Below are 19,248 nucleotides of genomic sequence, written 5' to 3'. Positions count from 1 at the left end.
TTCTTCTTGAACATCCACCTACCTGAGAGACATCATAGCAGCAACTGGCATGTCATGACAAGCAGCCCATATTCAGAATGCCAGAATAACAGGCACTCCAAACATGAAACTACTATTACAAATTACCATCTGCAGTGGTAATTACCTTAGTTCACAGGTATCAGTATATATAGTTAGTCAGGGTGAGAATCTTTCCAATTAACTGCTAGATTAAAAAACTTCTAAAGATTCTCAGGATCATTGCCTTGCTCATCATTTACATATAACTGTATGGCTTGACACTGTCATGTTTCCTAGTTCTTCTCCTTTCCCTCTATCAGTTTTAATCTTTCAAAGAACCAACTCCTTAATTCTTTGTTTTTTAAGTTTTTAATACATTAACTACTGCTCTGATCTTTATAATTTCCTCCCTTGTACTAGCTTTTGGCTTAGCCTGCTCTTCTTTTTCTAGAAGTCTAAGGTTCACTATTACGTTGCTTATTTGCACTTGCTGCTTTCCTGACATGGGAATAAATTTTCCTCTTAGGACTGCTTTCATTGTGTCCCATAAATTTAGTTAAGCTGTATTGTTACCATTTAATTGTACAAAATAATTTCCTCTTTAATTTCATCTGTGTCCCATTGGTTATTCAGGAGGATGCTACTTAATTTCCAAGTGTTAATGAAGTTCTGGTGGTTTCTTTTGCCATTGAGTTCTAATTCCATTGCACTATGATCTGATAATATGAATGGGATAATTTTAATTCCTTTGCATTTACTTAAGCATGTTCTATGAGCCAGTATTTTGGAGAACATCTTATGTGCAGCTGATAAAAATGTGCATTCTGATGTTGTGGCGTAAAAAACTCTGTAGAAAACTACTAAGTCCATTTGTTCAAGTTTGGTTCAGTTTTATTATTTCAGTGTTAATTTTATTTTGTTGATCTGTCTTTTTGTGACAGTGGAATACGGAGATTCCCCTGACAGAACTGTATTAGTGCTTATTTGATTTTTCATGCCTGTTAATATTTGTTTTATTGCACTGGTATTTTGCATATCCATATTTATGATTGTTATCGCCTCTTCCTGGATCGTTCCCTTTGTGAGAATGTAGTAACCTTTATCTCTTTTAATCAGTTTTGGCTTGAAATTCACTTTGTCTACAAATAGAATAGCTATCCCTGCTTTTTTCTGGGTTCCTGTCATGTGGAGTATTTTTTCCCATCCTTTGACTTGCAGTCTATGAATTTTTTTTGAGTTAATTATGTCTTTTGTAAGTCATGTTTTCTCAAACACAGTATGCTGTGTTTCTTGTATTGTTGGATCTTACTTCTTGATCCATTCTGCCAGTCTGTCTTTTGATCAGCGAATTGAGACCATGAACATTGATGGTTATAACTGAAATGTACTGACTTATCTTTGTCATGTTATTTTCCTGCTGTTAGCTTCCCCTTTTTTTTTTTTTTTCCCTCCCTCTGTTTACTTGTTTGCCTTGCCTAATGGATTCCTTATGCTGGGTTTCATGGAATTATAGTCCTTGTAACCTCTTTGTAGAATATCCTTCAAAATATTCTGAAGTGTTGGTTTGGTAGTCATAAATTTCCTCGATGTTCTTAGTCATGGAAGTATCTTATTTCTCTCTCAAGTTTTAAAAGATAGCTTTGTGGAGTATATCAATCTGGGTTGAAGGTTGTTTTCCCTTAGAAGTGGAAATATTTCACTACAAGCTCTCCTTGACTTGAGTGAGGGACTGTGCTGTGAAGTTAACTGATTCCAATGAACTTTCCCTTTGTAGGTCATTGATTTGTTTTATCTAAGAGCATTTAAGATTCTGTTTTTGAGGGCTGGCCAGATAGCTCAGTGGATTAAAGCCCCTGGTTAGGCAGAGCACAGTGGCTGGGGCTCGATCCTGGGTGTGCCCTGCCCCTGGGGCCTGTTGAGACAGCAGTTAAGATTGGGGGTGGTGGCACATGCCTGTAATCCCAGCACTTGGGAGGCTGAAAACAGGAGAATCACTATGAGTCCAATCTGTGTAGTGAGACCATGTGCCAAATACATTAAAGTAGAATTTCTGGAATCTTGAATATGATATGCTTACTGTAAGTTTTTTTTTTATTGTGACTAATTGAAATTCTATATGCCTCACTTATTTGGATGGCAAATTCTTTTTCTCTACCAGGAAGCTTTCTGTCACATCTGTGATTTTTTTTTATATTGTGCTATCTCCTGCTTTTTCTTTTTCTTTTTTTTTCTTTTTTTTTTATCTCCTGCTTTTTCATCAGTTCCAACCAATCTTATTTTTCTTTGGCTCACCTCGCAGCTGCTGTATTGATTTCTCATAGTCCCTTGCTATTTTTAAGAAATCTTTCTTTTCGTGATCACTAACCACAAGCCTGTGTTCCACATCTGAGATTTTGTCCTCATCCTGGCTTTATCTGCTGCAGATACTTTCAATGGAATTTTTATTCTCTTGCATATCTGCTTGACTCTTCCTTATGGATTTCATTTCTTTCCTATTTGCAGCATTCACGGCTTCCATAATTTTATTAAGTTCTGTATCTGTTCTAGAGTCTGTAAGTATGGTTTTCATTGTGGACTGCATATCTCCAGTTATCTGAGAAATTACTCTGATTGTATTTTTTTTTCTAGAGCCTCATCCAATTGCTTTGTTGTTGCCATTTCAGAGAGGCTAGGTGGGTGACTTTCAGATAGTCCCACCACATTCCCCACCCACCCTGAATTTGCCTTTGCCTTTGTCGAACTGGACGTTTGAGGTTGCATTGTTTGTTTTCTCATTTTTTTCTTTTTTGTAGTTTAATTCTTGGGACGATGCTTCTAAATTGCCTGTGGTGGGCTGCTTTATTGCTAGCATTTGGAACTCTTAGGAAATGACTACTTCTCTGAGGTATCTTCCAGGTATAATTGTTTTTTGGATTTTGAGTCTGTTGCAAGATCCTACCTCTTCAGTGTTATTGGGTATGAGAAGTTGCTCCCTGTTTGGTCCAGCCCCTGGTCCTCTGACACTGTGCCACTGTATTTTCTGTGACACCCCCCCCTAGTCAATTTCAGTCTTGGAATACCAGGAAGAAAAGCTACTTAGAACAATTATGTCACTTTTGGCTATAGTAGTACCATCAGCAATGACAGTAACATTAAACATAGCCTATACAATGATAAATGAGCTGACCATTTGCCACCTTTAATGTATGAACTAGGTTTGTGATTACAGAACAAAATCCAAAACAAACCAAAAAATATGCAGTATACCAGTCTTTAATGTATAAATTTTGCCCTCAGGGGTTAAAATTTAAAATGGGTGAGGGAGAAAACAGAGAAGTAAAAGAGGATGAAGAGATTAGAAGTATGGCTGAAGGACAAAGGGGGATCAGGCTAACTTTGGTAAACTGGTTCATAAAACTGGAGAAGGGAGATAAAAAACAAAGTAGAACTACAACCCCAAAGAGGCTATAAACCATTTTCACACTAATAAAAATAAGATCAAATAATGAAGGATAAAAAAGAAACAAAAATAGAACACAAAAAGCAAAAATAAAACTACCACAACAAAAAACAAGAGAGAGAGAGAAAAAAGAAAAAGGTCCACTTTCAGGTATGTCTCTGCTGTCACTGGTAGACAATATGCAGAGACAGAACCTTGATCCATGTTGATTTATCCCAGCAAGGCAGCAATAGCTTTTTGGTGAGGAGGTGGGTCTCAGCAAGCCTGAACTTTCTAGCTGAGACCATACTCATTTGGCCCGCAGCTGTCAACATACCTTCCATGGGCCTGAGCTCAGCTGGGAGGAGCTAGAGGGAGTCAGTAGAGTTTTGTCCCCTCTTCAAGATGGCTACCCCTGGCCAATCACTCTCTTGTGCAAGACAAATGAGCCTTCAGCACTCACTGCTAGCTAGTGTAGTCCTCCTTATCTGATGTTCCCCTCCATCGCTGTGTCTCTCTGTGGAGCCTCTAGGGTTGCCAGCAGTCATTGTGTCTGCATGTTTGAATTGTTCTTCTTGTGCAGTGAGTCCTGCCTCAGATGCTGTTGGCTACTTCCTTCTTCATTGAAGTTTCCTTCATTCTTTCCATGGGCTTCAATTCATTTCCTTCCTTGTCTTCCTCATGTTGCTATGTTCCAGTGTCTGGATGGTGACTCTCAGACGGGCTCCTTCTCTGCTGCTTACTACTCCTCCATCTTGGTGCTCTTCGTCTGCCTTTACTCACATTTACTCAGTTCCTCAAGGCCCCTTATTTTTGCCCTAGGAGCTCATGTGACATTATGTATTATATCTCATAGGCTCTTCTTGGCTATGATAATTTCTAAAACTTACCTGCTTTTTTTGAAGGCTCTAACACTTTTGAGAAGTTCTGGTCAGAAGTTCCCTAATTACTGAGATTGGTCTGATGATTTTCTTGTGATTAGAATGGGAAGCAGCATGGATATAAAGCACCTTTTTCTCACATCATGTCAAGGATATGTCTACCTTGCTCACCTGGCAGTGGGAGTGTGTCATGTTTCCCCGTTAGGAAGTGACCCCTGCTAACACTGTGCTCCCTGGAAAGAACAAACTAAGCACAGTCTATGCTGGGAACAATGTGCTTCCTCTGCTGTAAGAGCCAGCATCTGTGGTGACATCTGGAGTCTCTATGGCAGCACCCTTCCTCACATCCTTGGCTGAGGTCATTTAACACATTTTGATACAAGATTATTTTGCCATCTTCTGTTTTCTATCCTGGGACCCTCAATATTCAAAAGATTTTGAAAGTCTTTTCATAAAATAAAAAATTTTGCCAGTTAAACAGAAGACCCAATGCTATTATGGGCTGCTGGACTCTTAGAATATTTTGCTGAGTTTACATACCTATAATATTCAAATAACGGAACTTAACAAAAAAAGGGTATACAGATGAATGTCCATTTTGCATCTGTGTATTCAAAGTGGTTAGGATAGATACATAGTTACATTCTCTTAATGAATAGAATGATCTGTTCTAATGGTGTTTGTAAATAGGATCTCAAGTCCGCATCTTATACAGCAATTAACCACTAAGAAGAATGTAAGCAGTGTGTTAATTATTGAAACTGTCCTAGCAATTTGATTTGAAACTGTCTCACTGCTATTTGTTTATCAATAAAATTATGAAAAAAAATAAAAATAAATTTTTTTCTTTTTTCTTTTTTTTGGCGGAACTGAGGATTGAACTCAGGCCCTTGAGCTTGCCAGGGAAGTGCTTATTCCACTAAGCCATCTCCCCGGCCCCTTTTTGTCTTTTTTGAGATAGGGTCTCATTACGCAGTTCTGGTTGGCCTTCAGCTCACTTTATGTGCGAGGCTGGCCTCTAACTTGCAACAATCCTCTTCCCTCAGTCTGAGTGCTAGGATTACAGGTGTGTACCACCATACCCAGCTAATAAAACTTTTATTATGCATTCAAGTTCATATTTTACGCATAAAATTCTACAGATTTTGGGAAGTGCAGTGTTATGTTCCTATCACACAGAAATGCTGTGCACCAAAAATAACTTCAGGCTCCACTTCTGTTGCACTGCACCAACCTCAATGGCAATGTACAACGCATATAAAAGATGAAGTTGGTATTCAAATGAGAATTTAAGCCTCTTATTTTTTACCCACAACTTTATGTCTTAATTTTTAAAATGTAATACTTTTATTCAGGTAAAAAATCATACCTTCGGGAGAGATCAAAACTTTTAAAATGAGCTAAATCTGTTCCTACAACCAGGAAATTTCCACAGATGTCCAGGAAGCATGGGTTTCCCTCAGTCTCAGAGAATAGTAGGAGCTGTTTGACAGTCCCCTGAGGAGCAGAAAAGAGTGAGAAATTAAGGACTACACCTTCTGCAGCACATTAGCTTACATGGAACTACATTGCTGTTATGGAATACATAGTAATCTCCTGCACCTCATTTGTTCAACTAATAATTACATACTGATGGTTCATGTACAGTCTACTCAGGTCCACACTAGACTTATTACTGTGGGCGATAATGAAGTCCTAACCTCAGGAAAGACTTATACCTGGAGCCTAGGAAGGAAACAGCAGCCTAGTGAACAGGCAAATGTGCACAAAATCTCAGATGAGATGTACACTGTGGGCACACATGGGAGGCTGGTGAGGCACCAGGGCCACAGAGGTAGTTCAATCCTACAAGTTCCTCCCTCCAGGGGAAGTGTGGTATCACATATGTGGTTACCCTAGCTGGGGATGCTGGGAGAAAAAGGGACCACCAGGGTTCTGGTTGGTTACACGCTGAGTATGTTCTACTCATGAAAATTCATTGAGTTATACACTAACAAATGACACAAAGACATTATTTATCTATGTGTCTATCTAAAACTTCAATAAAATATTTAAGAAACAAAAGTCTTAGCAGAAGAGGAAATTTAAAAAGTTAAGACGTGTTTTATATATGTACCATAATGAGTGTAATCATATACTGCATATGCATCAGTAAAAAAATTTAAAAAGAAATGAAAGTCTTTTCTGGGCCAATATTTAAACTGAGGAAAGGACAGGAAGAAGCCAGCTGTCTTCAGAACCCCAGCTGATATTCCATGATGAGGAGGGACTATACAATCAGTAGAGGAGGGTCCTCAAGTCTAAAACCCTTGTGGCTAACATGGTGGGATACAGCAAGCCAAGTCAGAGGCAGCACGCTCAGAAGATACAGGTGAGCAGAGGGCAGGGGACAGCAATACGGCTGAGGGAACCAAACTTTAAGAGAAAATAAAGACTACTTGATTTTGATCTGGGAAGTAATTTCACATAATTTATATATTAAGAAGTCAATGTTTACTTTCCCAGCAAGTGTTTCCTCCCATTTCATAGCCTGTGTATTCAAGGTCTAGCATAGAGGTTCTCTTCTCTACAAAAGGCCTTTGTCTTGTCTCCTGATTTCAGAGTCACAGTAGCCATCATTGCAGCAGGTATCTCAGCATCAGTTTTTACAATCAGCCATGTCCTGAGGGGAATCTGATCTAGCTAAACAAGACCAACTAAAGGATTTGGCTTGATTTGGAGACAGTATTTTAAACTGCTCTAATACCCTTTCCTCTTTCCTTCACTCCCTCCCTACTTCTCTCCCTCTTTCCCTTCTCTTTTTTCTTTTTCATTCTAGTACTAGAGATTAAATCCAAAGGCTCTCTTCTACTAAACTATATCCTAAGGCCTTTTTACTTTTTGAGACAAGATCTTCCTAAGTTGTCAAGGCTGGTCTTCCTGAAGAACTGGGGTTACAGGTGTGCACCACCACACTCCAAATCTAATTTTCTTTATCATAGTCTATTAACTGTACAGCAGCCACTTACCTGCCAGGTCCGAACTTGAACTCGGTTTGGTTCCACTGTATAGACATTTTCCTCATGCATCGCTAACACTGGGGACTCACAAAGGAAGGTCCCTGAAATGGAACATGAGCATCAAAGCAGCAGTGACTGCTTCCTGAAGACTTTTATATAGTTGAGAATGTGTTTCAAGTGGAGTCCCTAATCATCTCAGCCCTCACCAGGTCTCCATGAGGGCTGTGTTATGGGACCTTGCAGATGAGCAGAATCAGGTTCCCATATAAAAATGCAACCCCCCCAAAAAAAACCCCAAACAAACAAAAAACCCAACAACAATCACCTCCTCCAAAACCAATAAAAATAAAAAGAAATAAAATATACAACCCCCCCCCAACAACCAAAGTCAACAAAAAATGAGGCTGGTTCAGTGGCACATGCCTATCATCCCAGCTACTGGGGAGACTGAAGCAAGAGGACAAGCTTAAGGTTAGTTTGGACAACTTAATGATACCCTGTCTCAAAATGAAAAACACAAAGGGCTGCGATGTACTCAGTGGTGGAGCACTTGACTAGCACATATAAGACCTGGCTTCAATTCCCAGCACTGAAGAAAAAAATTTAAAAAAGAGGAGGCTCTGAGCACAGAGAATTGTGATACCATCTCACAAAGTCTTGGCCTGTAGGGGACTCTATTGGGTTTCCTGCTTATCTACTCATTAGCGGGGTCTTCTCTTTTCTCCCGTCTGGGATAGTGTTCCCAGCAGTACAGCATCCATGACAGTACATTGGCAAGCATCTGCTCATGCTAGAACTGTGGAGGGTATCTGCCTTGCTTCTGGTGCTACAGAGGTTCTGAGTTAGGAAACTGATGGCAAACTCAAACCAGAAAATATCTCAGCAAATGCTATGTTGGTTCTACTGCTGTATAAGGAGTTCATTCTTGCTCCATCTATGCAACAGAATGGCAAAAGCATATGAATGACCCTATAATACAGGTCATGCCATGAAAAATGTTACTAGAAAACTTTCAGCAAGAAGTGTTATGGGAGTTGGGCATGGGGTTGCATGCCTATAATCCTAGCACTCAGGAGGCTGATGCAGAAAGCCTGCTGAGTTTGAGGCTAGTCTGGACTATATAGTGATGTCAAATTCAGCCTGAACTACATAGTAAGACCCTGTCTGCAAAAAATAAATGTGTTAGGGGTGGGGAAAAAAAGCAGTGTAGGAAAAAATAGGGAGCAAGTTGGTAGTCAGTGGAAACATTCCTAGAGGGGTGGGAGGTGGCCAGATAACAAGGGCTTACCCTTAGAACAGCTCAATGACAAGCCTGATTTAAGAGAGCCCAGAGATTAGGATGCATGAAGGCTAGAATGACGTAGGGGAGCAAGCCCAGGGAGCACATCCTGATGACTAGGTCACTGTAGAAGACTGCAAAATGTCCCCATGAGATAATTGCTCCTAATCCTTGAAGCCTGTGAATTATATGGCAACAGATGATAAGGACTCAAAATAGATTATCCTGGATTGTTTAGGTTGGGCAATCAAATGTGTCTATAAGAGGATCATAGATTTCAAAGGGGTGGCAATGTGACCACAGAGAGACAAAGGCTGGGATTCTATGACCACAAACCAAGGACTGTCAGCAGCCACCTTCAGTTGCTGGAAGAACCAAAGAACAGATTTTCCCCTTGAGGATCTGAGGTTGTCTGGCCCTGATGATGCCCTGATTTTAGCCCTGTAAAAATGATATTGGCTTCTAGAGTTGTGAGAAGTTTTTAGACTTTTTTTTTTGGTACTGGGAATCAAACTCAGGACTTCACACTGGCCAGACAGGTGTTACACTGCTGAGTTACATCCCCAGCCTACTTTTTTTTTTAAGTCAGAGTTGTGGTTAATTTGTTATAGCAGCCTCAGGAAACTTATAAAGGTATGTGCTCAAGAATACAGGATAAAGGAAGCCAAATTATCTAGGAATGTTAGAGATAAATGGCCACAGAAGGGAATCTAACATTGATGGAGGGTCTCTCAAGATCTATCCCAAGACTGTCAGAGGCTGGTCTTGGGCACTACTGAACTCACTGCTATGCCTGGTTACACAGCAATCCCTTCCATGGACAAACTTGTGAAAGCATTGTGGTTGCTTAAGTTCAAACAACCTTATTTCCAAGCCATAGTCTGGGAACACAAGAGGGTTTCTGCCTAGGCTGTACTTCTACTACCTTGATGGGTTTTAGTATGATGTGACTCAGGTAGCTCTGGGTGGGGTGCACAGGTCAGAAGTGCTGGTGGATGAGAACTGACACAAAGCCCCCTTCCCCAAGTCCCTATAACAGGGCCTATAACACAGCCTGCTCAGTAAGAGGGGAGACAATGGAAGCAGCATGGAGTCCCCTCTTTGGGTGTGAAGAGACTCTTACCTGCATTCCGTAATATGGCTCCAGAAGGCTCAAAGATTGCTACATGTTTTCCGTTCCAGACAGCCACAGCATCCTAAAGAGAACATGAACATCCAAAGCAAAGGTCAGGCAAAGCAAGGTACAGACTATAGATCCCACTATACACTTCCAAAGCCCAGCCCCTTCTTTAGCTACCTCTGAATGCTGCCAGTCATCCTGACACTAGGTCCGCAGATGCAGCCGAGGGCTGGTTTTCATGCCGTGAGATGTCCTTGGGTGTTTATTATTATTTTCTTTATGAATATGATATACATGAAGATTCATGAATATGATATTCATGAAATTCAAGAAGATTCATGAAATTCAGGAGGGAACTGAAAGTTGCCTAACCTGTTGTCCAGGTCCCCATGCTATCCCAAATTACCCCAGCAACTGAGCAGCTCTTTCATTATCTTGACCCTTGTCTGACCCCATGAGTTGTCTTCTGCAGTCACCTTGGTGGCAAACACTCCACTGATGTGCATGTCCGTGCGCAGGCTGTATACTCCCCCGGTGGCCAAGAAGGATACATTGAGTAAGCTTGGGGAGACCTGCACAGAAGCCACCTGCTGGTGGAAGTGCGATGACATGGCCTGCTCTCTGAGGATCACTATGGAGCTGATATTCTTTACTGCCAGGAGGTTCTTCCTGGAGCCCCACTGCATTCCAGGTTGGGAAAAACAGAAACAAATGCGTAAATGAAGTAGAGATAATATCAGGGGAAATATAATCATTCCATACGAGGATCCATAAGCTATATTCTTAGTAATATTTTTTTCTTATTAAAAATAATTAAAAAAAGATAAAATATGTACTTTGTAGAAAAATTTTAAAATACGTATGTATTGGCTTTGTGAATCAGCAAGTAGACACCTGTGTGACTATTCTAGCCAGCATCTTTTCTGACTGGTGAAGTGTCTTCTAGAAATAAGCTTTTCTGAACACAGCAGAAGGATATTTACTCTGAATAGATAGGCACTTTACACAAATTACCCTGCTTTGCCCTGTTGATGTGACTTATCTCCACATTAAACTTTCAAATTAATCTAAAATGTTCAGCTTTCAACAAAATATTAAGAGTCATGCAAAAGAGAATATGACCCATACACAGTTTTTTAAAAAAAAGGAGGGGAAAAGGGGCTGACCCATACACAGTTTTTTAAAAAAAAGGAGGGGAAGAGGGGCTAAGCATAAGGGCTTCAACAGCATAAGGGCCTGCCTGGCAAGTGCAAGGTCCTGAGTTCAATTCCTGGTACCAAAAAATAAATAAACAAGTGCCAGGGAGATAGCTTAGTAGAATAAATGCTTGCCTGGCAAGCGCTAGGGCCTGAGTTCAATCCCCGGTTCTGCAAAATAAATAAATAAATAAATAAATAAATAAATAAATAAATAACAACAAAAAAGCAGGCATCAGAAATTACTGTGAGAGCATGGGGAGCTAGCTCAGTGGCATAAGCTAAGCTTCTTCCTGGCAAGCACAAGGTCCTGAGCTGATCCCTGGTACCACAATAAATAAATAACTGTGAGAGAGCCTAGATGGACATAGCAAAGCAGCTGCTACAACTATGTCCATTCTTGTAAGACACAACTAACTACTACAGGAAGGTATGATGACTATATTTGATCAGACAGAGAACACATAAGAGATAAGAGTTGAAAAAAAAGAAAGAAATGCTCATGAGAAAGGAAAGCATATGTCCACAACAACACTTGCAACTGGGTGTGGTAGGAAATGCCTATAAATCCAGCACTCTGCAGGGTGAAGAAGAAAGATTCCAAGTTTAAGAATTTCAGAATTTCTTTCTGGATTGATTAAAATGTTGTTAAGATTTATTATGAAAAATAATTTATCATGTTAATGGCTGCAGAACCCCATAAATGTATTACATGTTATATAAATTATATCTCTATAAGCTATTTTTAATACATATACATCTATACAGATATAGATAAAGCTATATAGAAATATACAGAAGAGGGGGCCGGAGAGATGGCTCAATGGAATAAGCGCTTCCCTGGCAAGCGCAAGGGTCTGCGTTCAATCCCCAGTTCCGCAAAAAAAAAAAAAAGAAAAGAAATATACAGAAGATATTTAGATACATAAAAAAATGGACCCATGGAAAGACAGATACAAATACAGATCCATAATCTCTTATTTGCAACTCTGAAATATAAAGATTTTCAACGTTTTCTTATTACTGCTATTTTTATATAATTTTAAGTCTAATAACTTATAAAAATAGGTTTAGAATAAATCACTTCTTGAATTTCTTGCAAAGAAAGAGAGAGACTATCTAACTCCTGTAAGCAACACCTTTATTTGTGTGATGTTTCCTTCGAGCTCAGTGGAGGTCTGAGGGGTCCATGTGTCCTTGCCCTCTACCTCTCGGCTGTTTGGAGAGCCTACCACTCGTTTCCACATGGCTATTCGTCCTTTACTAGTACCAGCTGCCAGAAGACCTGAAGTGGAAATGAAATGCATGTTAATTGAGATGAAAAAATAAGAGCATAGCAGTAGCGAGTGCCTCAGTGACAACTTTCTCCAATGTGTCAGCCTCCCTTGTCCAAAACTCCTTCTCACAAGGCCCCACCTCCCTTCACAGGCACCACCTATCCCAGGCAACACTGTGCTAGTGCAGGCAGCAGCAGTGAATGCTCTTTTCTGCTTTCCAAGAGCTTAGCTGGCCCCAACTGTGCCGAGCATTCAGCAAACTCTGCCAGAATGTCACTGTTACTCCTTTCCTGTCCTCTGTGTGTCTTACATGCACACACACACATATTCACATGCATTTAGGTCTGCACACATGTCCCACACTCGGGATTTGAGGACAAAATAGGCAGCAGTGTACATGCAGTCAGTTTGTACTGTTTGATTAAACCCTTTGCCCATTATTTTTTCTATTTTTTTATTTTTTAATTTATTTTTGTGCAGGGTCTCCCTATGCAGCTTAGATTTGTAGTGATCCTCCTGTTTTCAGCCTCCCCAGTGCTGGGATTACAAGTGTACACCACCACACCCGGACTTGGTGGCTGGCTCAGGGCACTTGGGGGGCAAGAGGGGGTGTGCAGCACGGCATGTGGTATCTGAGATCAAACCCAGCCCCTGTGCTTGCTTAAGCAGGCACACTTTGTCTGCTAGGTTATTTTGCCATTCCCCTTTGTCCATTATGCAAAACAAAGCTTTGTCACTTGCCTATTTGTGACTGTATTCAAATGAGTGATGTCAATTATAACTCATTTGTCATTCTTAAAAAATCTCTAAATTTCACTTTAATTATTTGCAGCCTGAGCTCAATATGGGAAGTTGGTCCCATTTCTTCTATGCCAGGCCGAAAAGTTTTACCTTTGGATTTACAATAGCAAACACAGTTTATATTCTCTCCTTTTTCAAAGCCAAACTTCTCCTCTAGGCTCAGTATGTAATTCTCTCCCCGTTCCAAATTCCAGAATCTATAATGGAAGGAAGAAAGCCCCATCAAAGGGCTGTTAGTGGTTTCTCCTTCTGATCTGAGGGCTCTGTTGAATTTACACAGCAGACTTAAAATCATAAAAGCAGCAAGCCCTTCAGATTCTCTGGTATAAAAAAGAAAGCTGCTATCACAGGATTATTTTATGCCTTATTTATGATCAAAGAGCACAATTGCTAAAAGATGGTTTATATGTGGCTTAGGAGGGCGGTACATAACTATAGTCTCAGAACTTAGGGGGCTGAAGCAGGGAGTTGGGGATCAGCCTGGGCAATAGACACAAAAATCATCTCAAACAACCCCCTTCAAAAAAAAAAATAAAGAAAAAGAAAAAAGAAAGAAAATAAAATTGGCAAAGTGATTCTAGCACAGATATCAGGTCTTGTTACTTGCCCAGTGAAGAAACAAAGAGAACAGTGGGAATCCAGGGATCTCTAAGGCTTTGTTCTTCCATTGGGTAGGTTCAATTTGTGAAGACTCATCATAATATGTACATTTTTTGGTGGTACATATTGCCACACTCTAGTAAGTCCACTTAAAAGAACCTGTTGCTAGCCAGGCAGGATAGTACACGCCTATAATCCCAGCACTGTGAGAGGCTGAGCCACGAGTATCAGAAGTTTGAGCCCAACTTGGACAACTTAGCAAGACTCTCTCTCAAATTTAAAAATAAAAAGCCCTAGGATCAATGTCCAGTACTGGGCATGGGAGTATGGGTGGATAAGTGAGGAGAGTCCAAACAGAATATTTCAGATATGAATGGTGGGACAGACAAGTTCTCACCTGAGGACAGCTTCCCCTATTGCCATCACGAGAAGACTGCCTTCAATCAAAGTGATATCTGCATGGAGACCTGTTTTCCCACTCAGTTTTACCTGTATAGGAAAAAAGAATCTGAAAAAGGCACATGGCTACTGCTGAGACCCATGTCCCCAAGTTTGTGAGGCTTGGATCTAGTTTTCAGTAACTATATAGAGACTTATTCAATGGAGGAAACTGGATGTGAGTGGAAACTGAAAGGTATCCTTGGTCTTTTTAAAGATGTACAGGGCACAGAAAACAATGGCTATCATAAAAAATTATGAGCATCTAATGTATAGTTCATGGTTCTCTAGAGTGATCACTAAGGTTGGGCTAGGTGTTTGCTACCGTGCCCTCTAGACAGGTCTTATCCCACATTAGCAGAGTGAAAATGTTCCCAGGGCATACCAAACATTGAGTAGCAAGCAGGACACTTGAAGCTGGGTGTTTATAGACTTCACTGTCCCCTCCCCAGGCTGACTGTGCCTATGGATAGGGCCTTTAGGTGGTAACAAGGTTAAATGAGGTCCTGAGAGTGGGTGCAACAGCTGGGTGTGATGGTACATTGCTGTAATCTCAGCTACTCACAGGAGGATGAGGCAGGAAGAAAGTATGAGGCCAGCCTGGGAAATTTATCACGACTACCTCAAAATATTCTTTGTTGTACCAAGTCCATGGGCTCTGAGTTAGGGGTGCAGGCCAAGAAAAAGCCTAGGCTCCTGTGACAACCACATCTGTGTCCAGGGATACTGGGAAACCACCTCTCATTTCACTCACCTATACACTAGCTATTGTAGAGGAAAAAAAAAAAAAAGATACTGAAGAGCAGTGCTTGAACCACAATGATTGTTTCATCTTAATAACTAGGAGAGAAAGGACATTCAACAGAGGTAAGAGATCTGGCCCCTAGCTCTTTACTATGGTGCTGCACTGGATAGGCCAAACTCTGCTCTTTCACCTACCTTCATCACTTCCTCAGTTTTACCATCAGGCAACACTGTATACAGTGACAGCAGGAGGTTCTCTGTGACCACCACCAGTGCCTCTCTCTTCTCAACGTAGAACAGTGTCTGGATGGAGCTTTCTGTGGACGCCACACAGGTGGTCTTGCCTTTCTCATCTACATAGTGTACCGACCCTGGGGACAGAGGCAGGTCAGTATGCAGGGGCTCTTAGCTTATCTGTGTTTCTGTGACACTCACAAGCAGACATTTCTATCTACTTATGGATATTTTTAAAATCTTCATTATGAAAATTTAGAAATAGAACTGTGGATATAGCTCAGTGGTATAGCACCTGCTTGGCAAGTACAAGGTCCTGAATTTGATTTCCAGTATAAATAAATAAATAAGCACTTGCATACTCTCACAAGTTATCATCTTGGGCTGGGGAGATAGCTCAGTAGAATAAGCGCTTGCCTGGCAAGCACGAGGGCCTGAGTTCAATCCCTGGTTTCACCAAAAAAAAAAAAGGGAGAGAGAGAGAGAGAGAGAGAGAGAGAGAGAGAGAAGTTATCATCTCTACTTCAATGGTTTAGGGCTGCCTTGATTTTGGCTGTTTCCAATGATTCCTTCTCTGCCACTCTCATGGAGAATTTTACCATCTACACTGTTGACCCCTCTGATTCTTCAGCCTCATCTTTTTTATTTCTGCCCACTAACTTTTGGTATTCTTGTATCCTTCCTATACTGAGGCCCTAAATGATGACCTTTCTGCCTAGTCCTCTGCTCCTGAGCCATTTGTGTGACGTCTGTCATCTTACTAAGTGCTTTTTGGCCCTCCCTCTCTTTCCTCCATAGCTATAACTGGCTATACAGCAGTCCCTTCTATTTGGAGGCACCCTCTACACACAGTTCTGCATGAGTGACTGCTCTAGGCTGTATAATTGTCCATTTGCCTCCTTTGTTCCTGTGTACCTGAGGTTGACAGTGACCCTTGAGTTCTCTGGGTTCTCTGGCTCACTGCTACTCTGTGCAGGAGTCTCCTCACTATCCTACTCTTTCATCTTGTTCTCAATGGAAAATAAGGTGGGTTTTTTTTTTTTTTTTTGCTTGTTTATTGATTTGTTTAGTTTTTTGAGATAGGGTCTTCCTAGGTAGTTCAGGCTGACCACTTGTGGCAATCCTCCTGCCTTGGCCTCCCAAGTGCTGGGATTACAGGCCTACACCACCATGCCCAGCAAAACTTGAGTCCTGATCAAAATAGGTAACTGTTCAATATTATCTGGACTAATTATAACAACAAATGGTATTTAGTAGGCATATATTAGGGGGCAGGTTAGTGTTAAGTACTTTTACAGGTTACAACAAAGTAGACACTAGTAAAATCCCTATCTTTATTCAGGAAATTGAGGCACATGAAATAGCAGTTCTGGTGCAATGTGCAGAGCTTTTACATAGCTCTGTTTATTCCCACCTATGGGCATCTTTCTCTTGACATGCCTTTTCCACCTCACATCTTTACTCTCTTTCCTGAGGGGCCTTAGTGCTCTTATGCCTTCTTACCATACTCACTTCTGGGACTTTCTGAATTTCCTTATCCATCAATTCTATTTTCTTGCCTTCTAAGATGAAAGGCTTCACCTACTTAAAAAAAAAAAAATCACAAACGGGCCAGCCAAATAGCTCAGCGGATTAAAGCACCTGCAAGCAGGTGCAGGGGCCAGGGGTTCAATCCCCAGGCCTGCAGTGCTAGACCCACCCCCAGGGCACGCTGAGATGGCAATTGAGACTGGGTGTGGTGGCGCGTGCCTATAATCCCAGCACTTGGGAGGTTGTAAACAGGAGAATCACTAAGAGTCCAATCTAGTAGTGAGACCCTGAACATCCTGTAAACCCTTCCCAAAAAAAAAAAAACAAAAAAAACACAAACCTGTTCATTGTCATCTGTCTTCTCTTCACATTAAGGTCCTGCTGTTTGGTAAAACCAACAGCAACAGCCTCCTTCCTCCTCAAACTGTCACTGCCATGTGGCTTTCATTTCTGGGTTTTTCCAACTGACAAACATACTGGAGATTATAAAATCTCTTTTACTTTTAGAACCACAGTCCATTTATTTTGGCCTTGGTTGGGTTGGGCTGTCTCCCTCCCTATCTCATGGGGAGGCTGTATCAAAATCAACAGATGATACTCAGTGCTGACTACTTGTGAGGGGTGGCTGCTGGCTGGAAGTGAAAACTAACCCATCTTGCTCATGCTTTTTTCCTAGATCCTAGCAAGTACTCAGCATACAGTACATGCTGATAATTATGCAGATCAAATAATAGGGGTACTACAAAAGAATCTTTCACAGCCTGGGAATGTAGTTCAATGTAGCTTGCCTAGCATGTGTGAGGCCCTTGCTGGTTTTATTCTCCAGCACCACCAAAGGAAAAAACAAAACAAAAAACTTCCTCAAATCCACTGTCTTGGGTGTTGTGCAGTCTGGGGAATTACTTGTTCATGTTGGGTATGCATGCCTGTAATCCCAACACTTGACAGGAAGATTACAAATTCCAGTCTCACCTGGCCAACTTAGTGACACCCTATTTAAAAAGGACTGGGGATGCAGTTTGGAGCAAAGGTCCTAGATGAGATCCCCAGTACCTGGGTGGATGGGTGTGGGTGTGTACGAGGGTGCTTGCCTATGAAAATCCTTCATCACAAAATGGCTCACTAAGTTTCCACCACAGCCAAACACAGCACTCTGCTGGCAAATATCTGTAGGAAGTCAGCTGTCACAACACTGTACTGGAGATAAGTGTGCCTAGCCTGTCTTTATTCTATTTTATACAGAAGCATTACCCATCAATTTATTTATTTATTTATTTATTTATTTATTTATTTATTTATTTTTGCAGTACCGGGGATTGAACTCAGGACCTTGTGCTTGCCAGGCAAGCGCTTATTCTACTGAGCTATCTCCCCGGGTCCCTCAGAGAATACTTTAACCTTACATATTTAATGTAGTACATTATCCCTGTACAAACAGGAAACAAATTAAGTTTAACATTTCTTTTTTTTGGTGGAACTGGGGATTGAACTCAAGAAAGTGCTTATTCTACTGAGCCATCTCCCCAGCCCCTAAGTTTAACATTTCTAAAACAATATGGCTGTTAATTTCTATACAATGTCAACTCAACACAGTACTGGGATAACTTTTTCCACAGCTGACAGCACAGTTAAAGTTTCCAAAAATTCAAATTATATGTGTGTGTGTGTATGTGTGTATATCTACAAAGACCAATAATAGCAGTATGGGACTGGTGAGATGGCTCAGTGGTCTAAAGCACCTACTTAGAACAAGCTTAGCAAAGCACAGGGACCACAGTTCAATCCCCCCGCACCACATGCCAGCCAGCCCCGTCCCCTGGTGGGCTGAGCTGGCCACACACACACACACACACACACACACACACACACACACACAAATAATAATAGCAGTATGTTGCACAACAGTAACAACAAAATACCCATCAATTTAAAATACTTATGAGACATCCCTGAAATGCTATGACTCCTAAAATTCCAATTCAAGTTCCTCACCATCCATAAGACTGATGAAGAATGATAGCCCCTCTTGAGATCCCATCTTCAGGAAACTTCCAAAGCTACTTTTCTTCCAGTTAAACATGTCCAGAGCCTTCTCGTCACCACTGACTGCTGCCCTTGCCAATTGGACCAGGTCCCTGACAAGGTAAAGGTAACAAGTCAGGATTTCTGGGAGGAGCCACACAGCATTCCCTGGCCCTGAAGAGCCCAACACTTACTCGCCAGGAGGGGGGAGCCGGAAGATGCAATGAGTGAGGTGCTTTTCATATTCATGCTTCAGTAAGGGAGTCCCCTGCACCCGGCCTCGTTGGTCCAACCTCCACAGGAGCAGGACTCCAAGCTACAACAGGCCAAGAATGTATGCACAAAAAAATGCTTCCTTACCAAATGACTGGTAGATAAACAGTACAGTAGGACACAGGCTGATTCCTTCTCCAAGAATATCACTGAACTACCACATCTCCACCCAGAAATGCCAAACTATTCAAAAGTGTTAAAAGAACCAAAAACTTTTCTATCTTCCCCCCCTTCACTTCCTAGTAATGATAACTGTCACATGTTTAGTCATCAAAATAAACTTCATTTTGGAACAGATTCAGATTCTCAGACAATAAAGGCAGTATGGAGTGCCCATATCTGATGGTCAGTCATGTCAGTATGACTTTTTAAATTTTTTTCCATAATTTTATTGACAAATAGCAATGAGACAGTTTCAAATCAAATTGGTAGGACA

At 41.1% G+C, this 19,248-nt stretch overlaps 1 protein-coding gene across 5 annotated transcripts in view; it reads right to left on the bottom strand.

Annotated features, from left to right (window-relative positions):
• The window catches only part of Ift140 (intraflagellar transport 140), a 109,826-nt gene that overhangs the window by 64,207 nt on the left and 26,371 nt on the right, over positions 1-19,248 (bottom strand). For 4 of the 5 annotated variants that reach the window (XM_023711628.1, XM_023711627.1, XM_023711629.1 and 1 more), the window contains 10 exons: positions 18,734-18,855; positions 18,510-18,652; positions 14,949-15,124; positions 13,969-14,060; positions 13,062-13,168; positions 12,033-12,178; positions 10,174-10,377; positions 9,701-9,773; positions 7,308-7,399; positions 5,669-5,796 (listed from right to left, as the gene is read on the bottom strand). In XM_023711628.1, coding sequence (XP_023567396.1) covers positions 5,669-5,796; positions 7,308-7,399; positions 9,701-9,773; positions 10,174-10,377; positions 12,033-12,178; positions 13,062-13,168; positions 13,969-14,060; positions 14,949-15,124; positions 18,510-18,652; positions 18,734-18,855 — 1,283 coding nt within the window. The remainder of the gene's footprint in view (positions 1-5,668; positions 5,797-7,307; positions 7,400-9,700; positions 9,774-10,173; positions 10,378-12,032; positions 12,179-13,061; positions 13,169-13,968; positions 14,061-14,948; positions 15,125-18,509; positions 18,653-18,733; positions 18,856-19,248) is intronic. The other variant, XM_023711631.1, reaches the window with a different exon arrangement.

The sequence above is a fragment of the Octodon degus genome, unplaced genomic scaffold (assembly GCF_000260255.1).
Source record: "Octodon degus isolate 3935 unplaced genomic scaffold, OctDeg1.0 scaffold00021, whole genome shotgun sequence".
Taxonomy (NCBI): Eukaryota; Metazoa; Chordata; class Mammalia; order Rodentia; family Octodontidae; genus Octodon; species Octodon degus.
The sequence above is the reverse complement of the archived record's forward strand: the minus strand, read 5'-3'. Positions and strand labels throughout refer to the sequence as shown.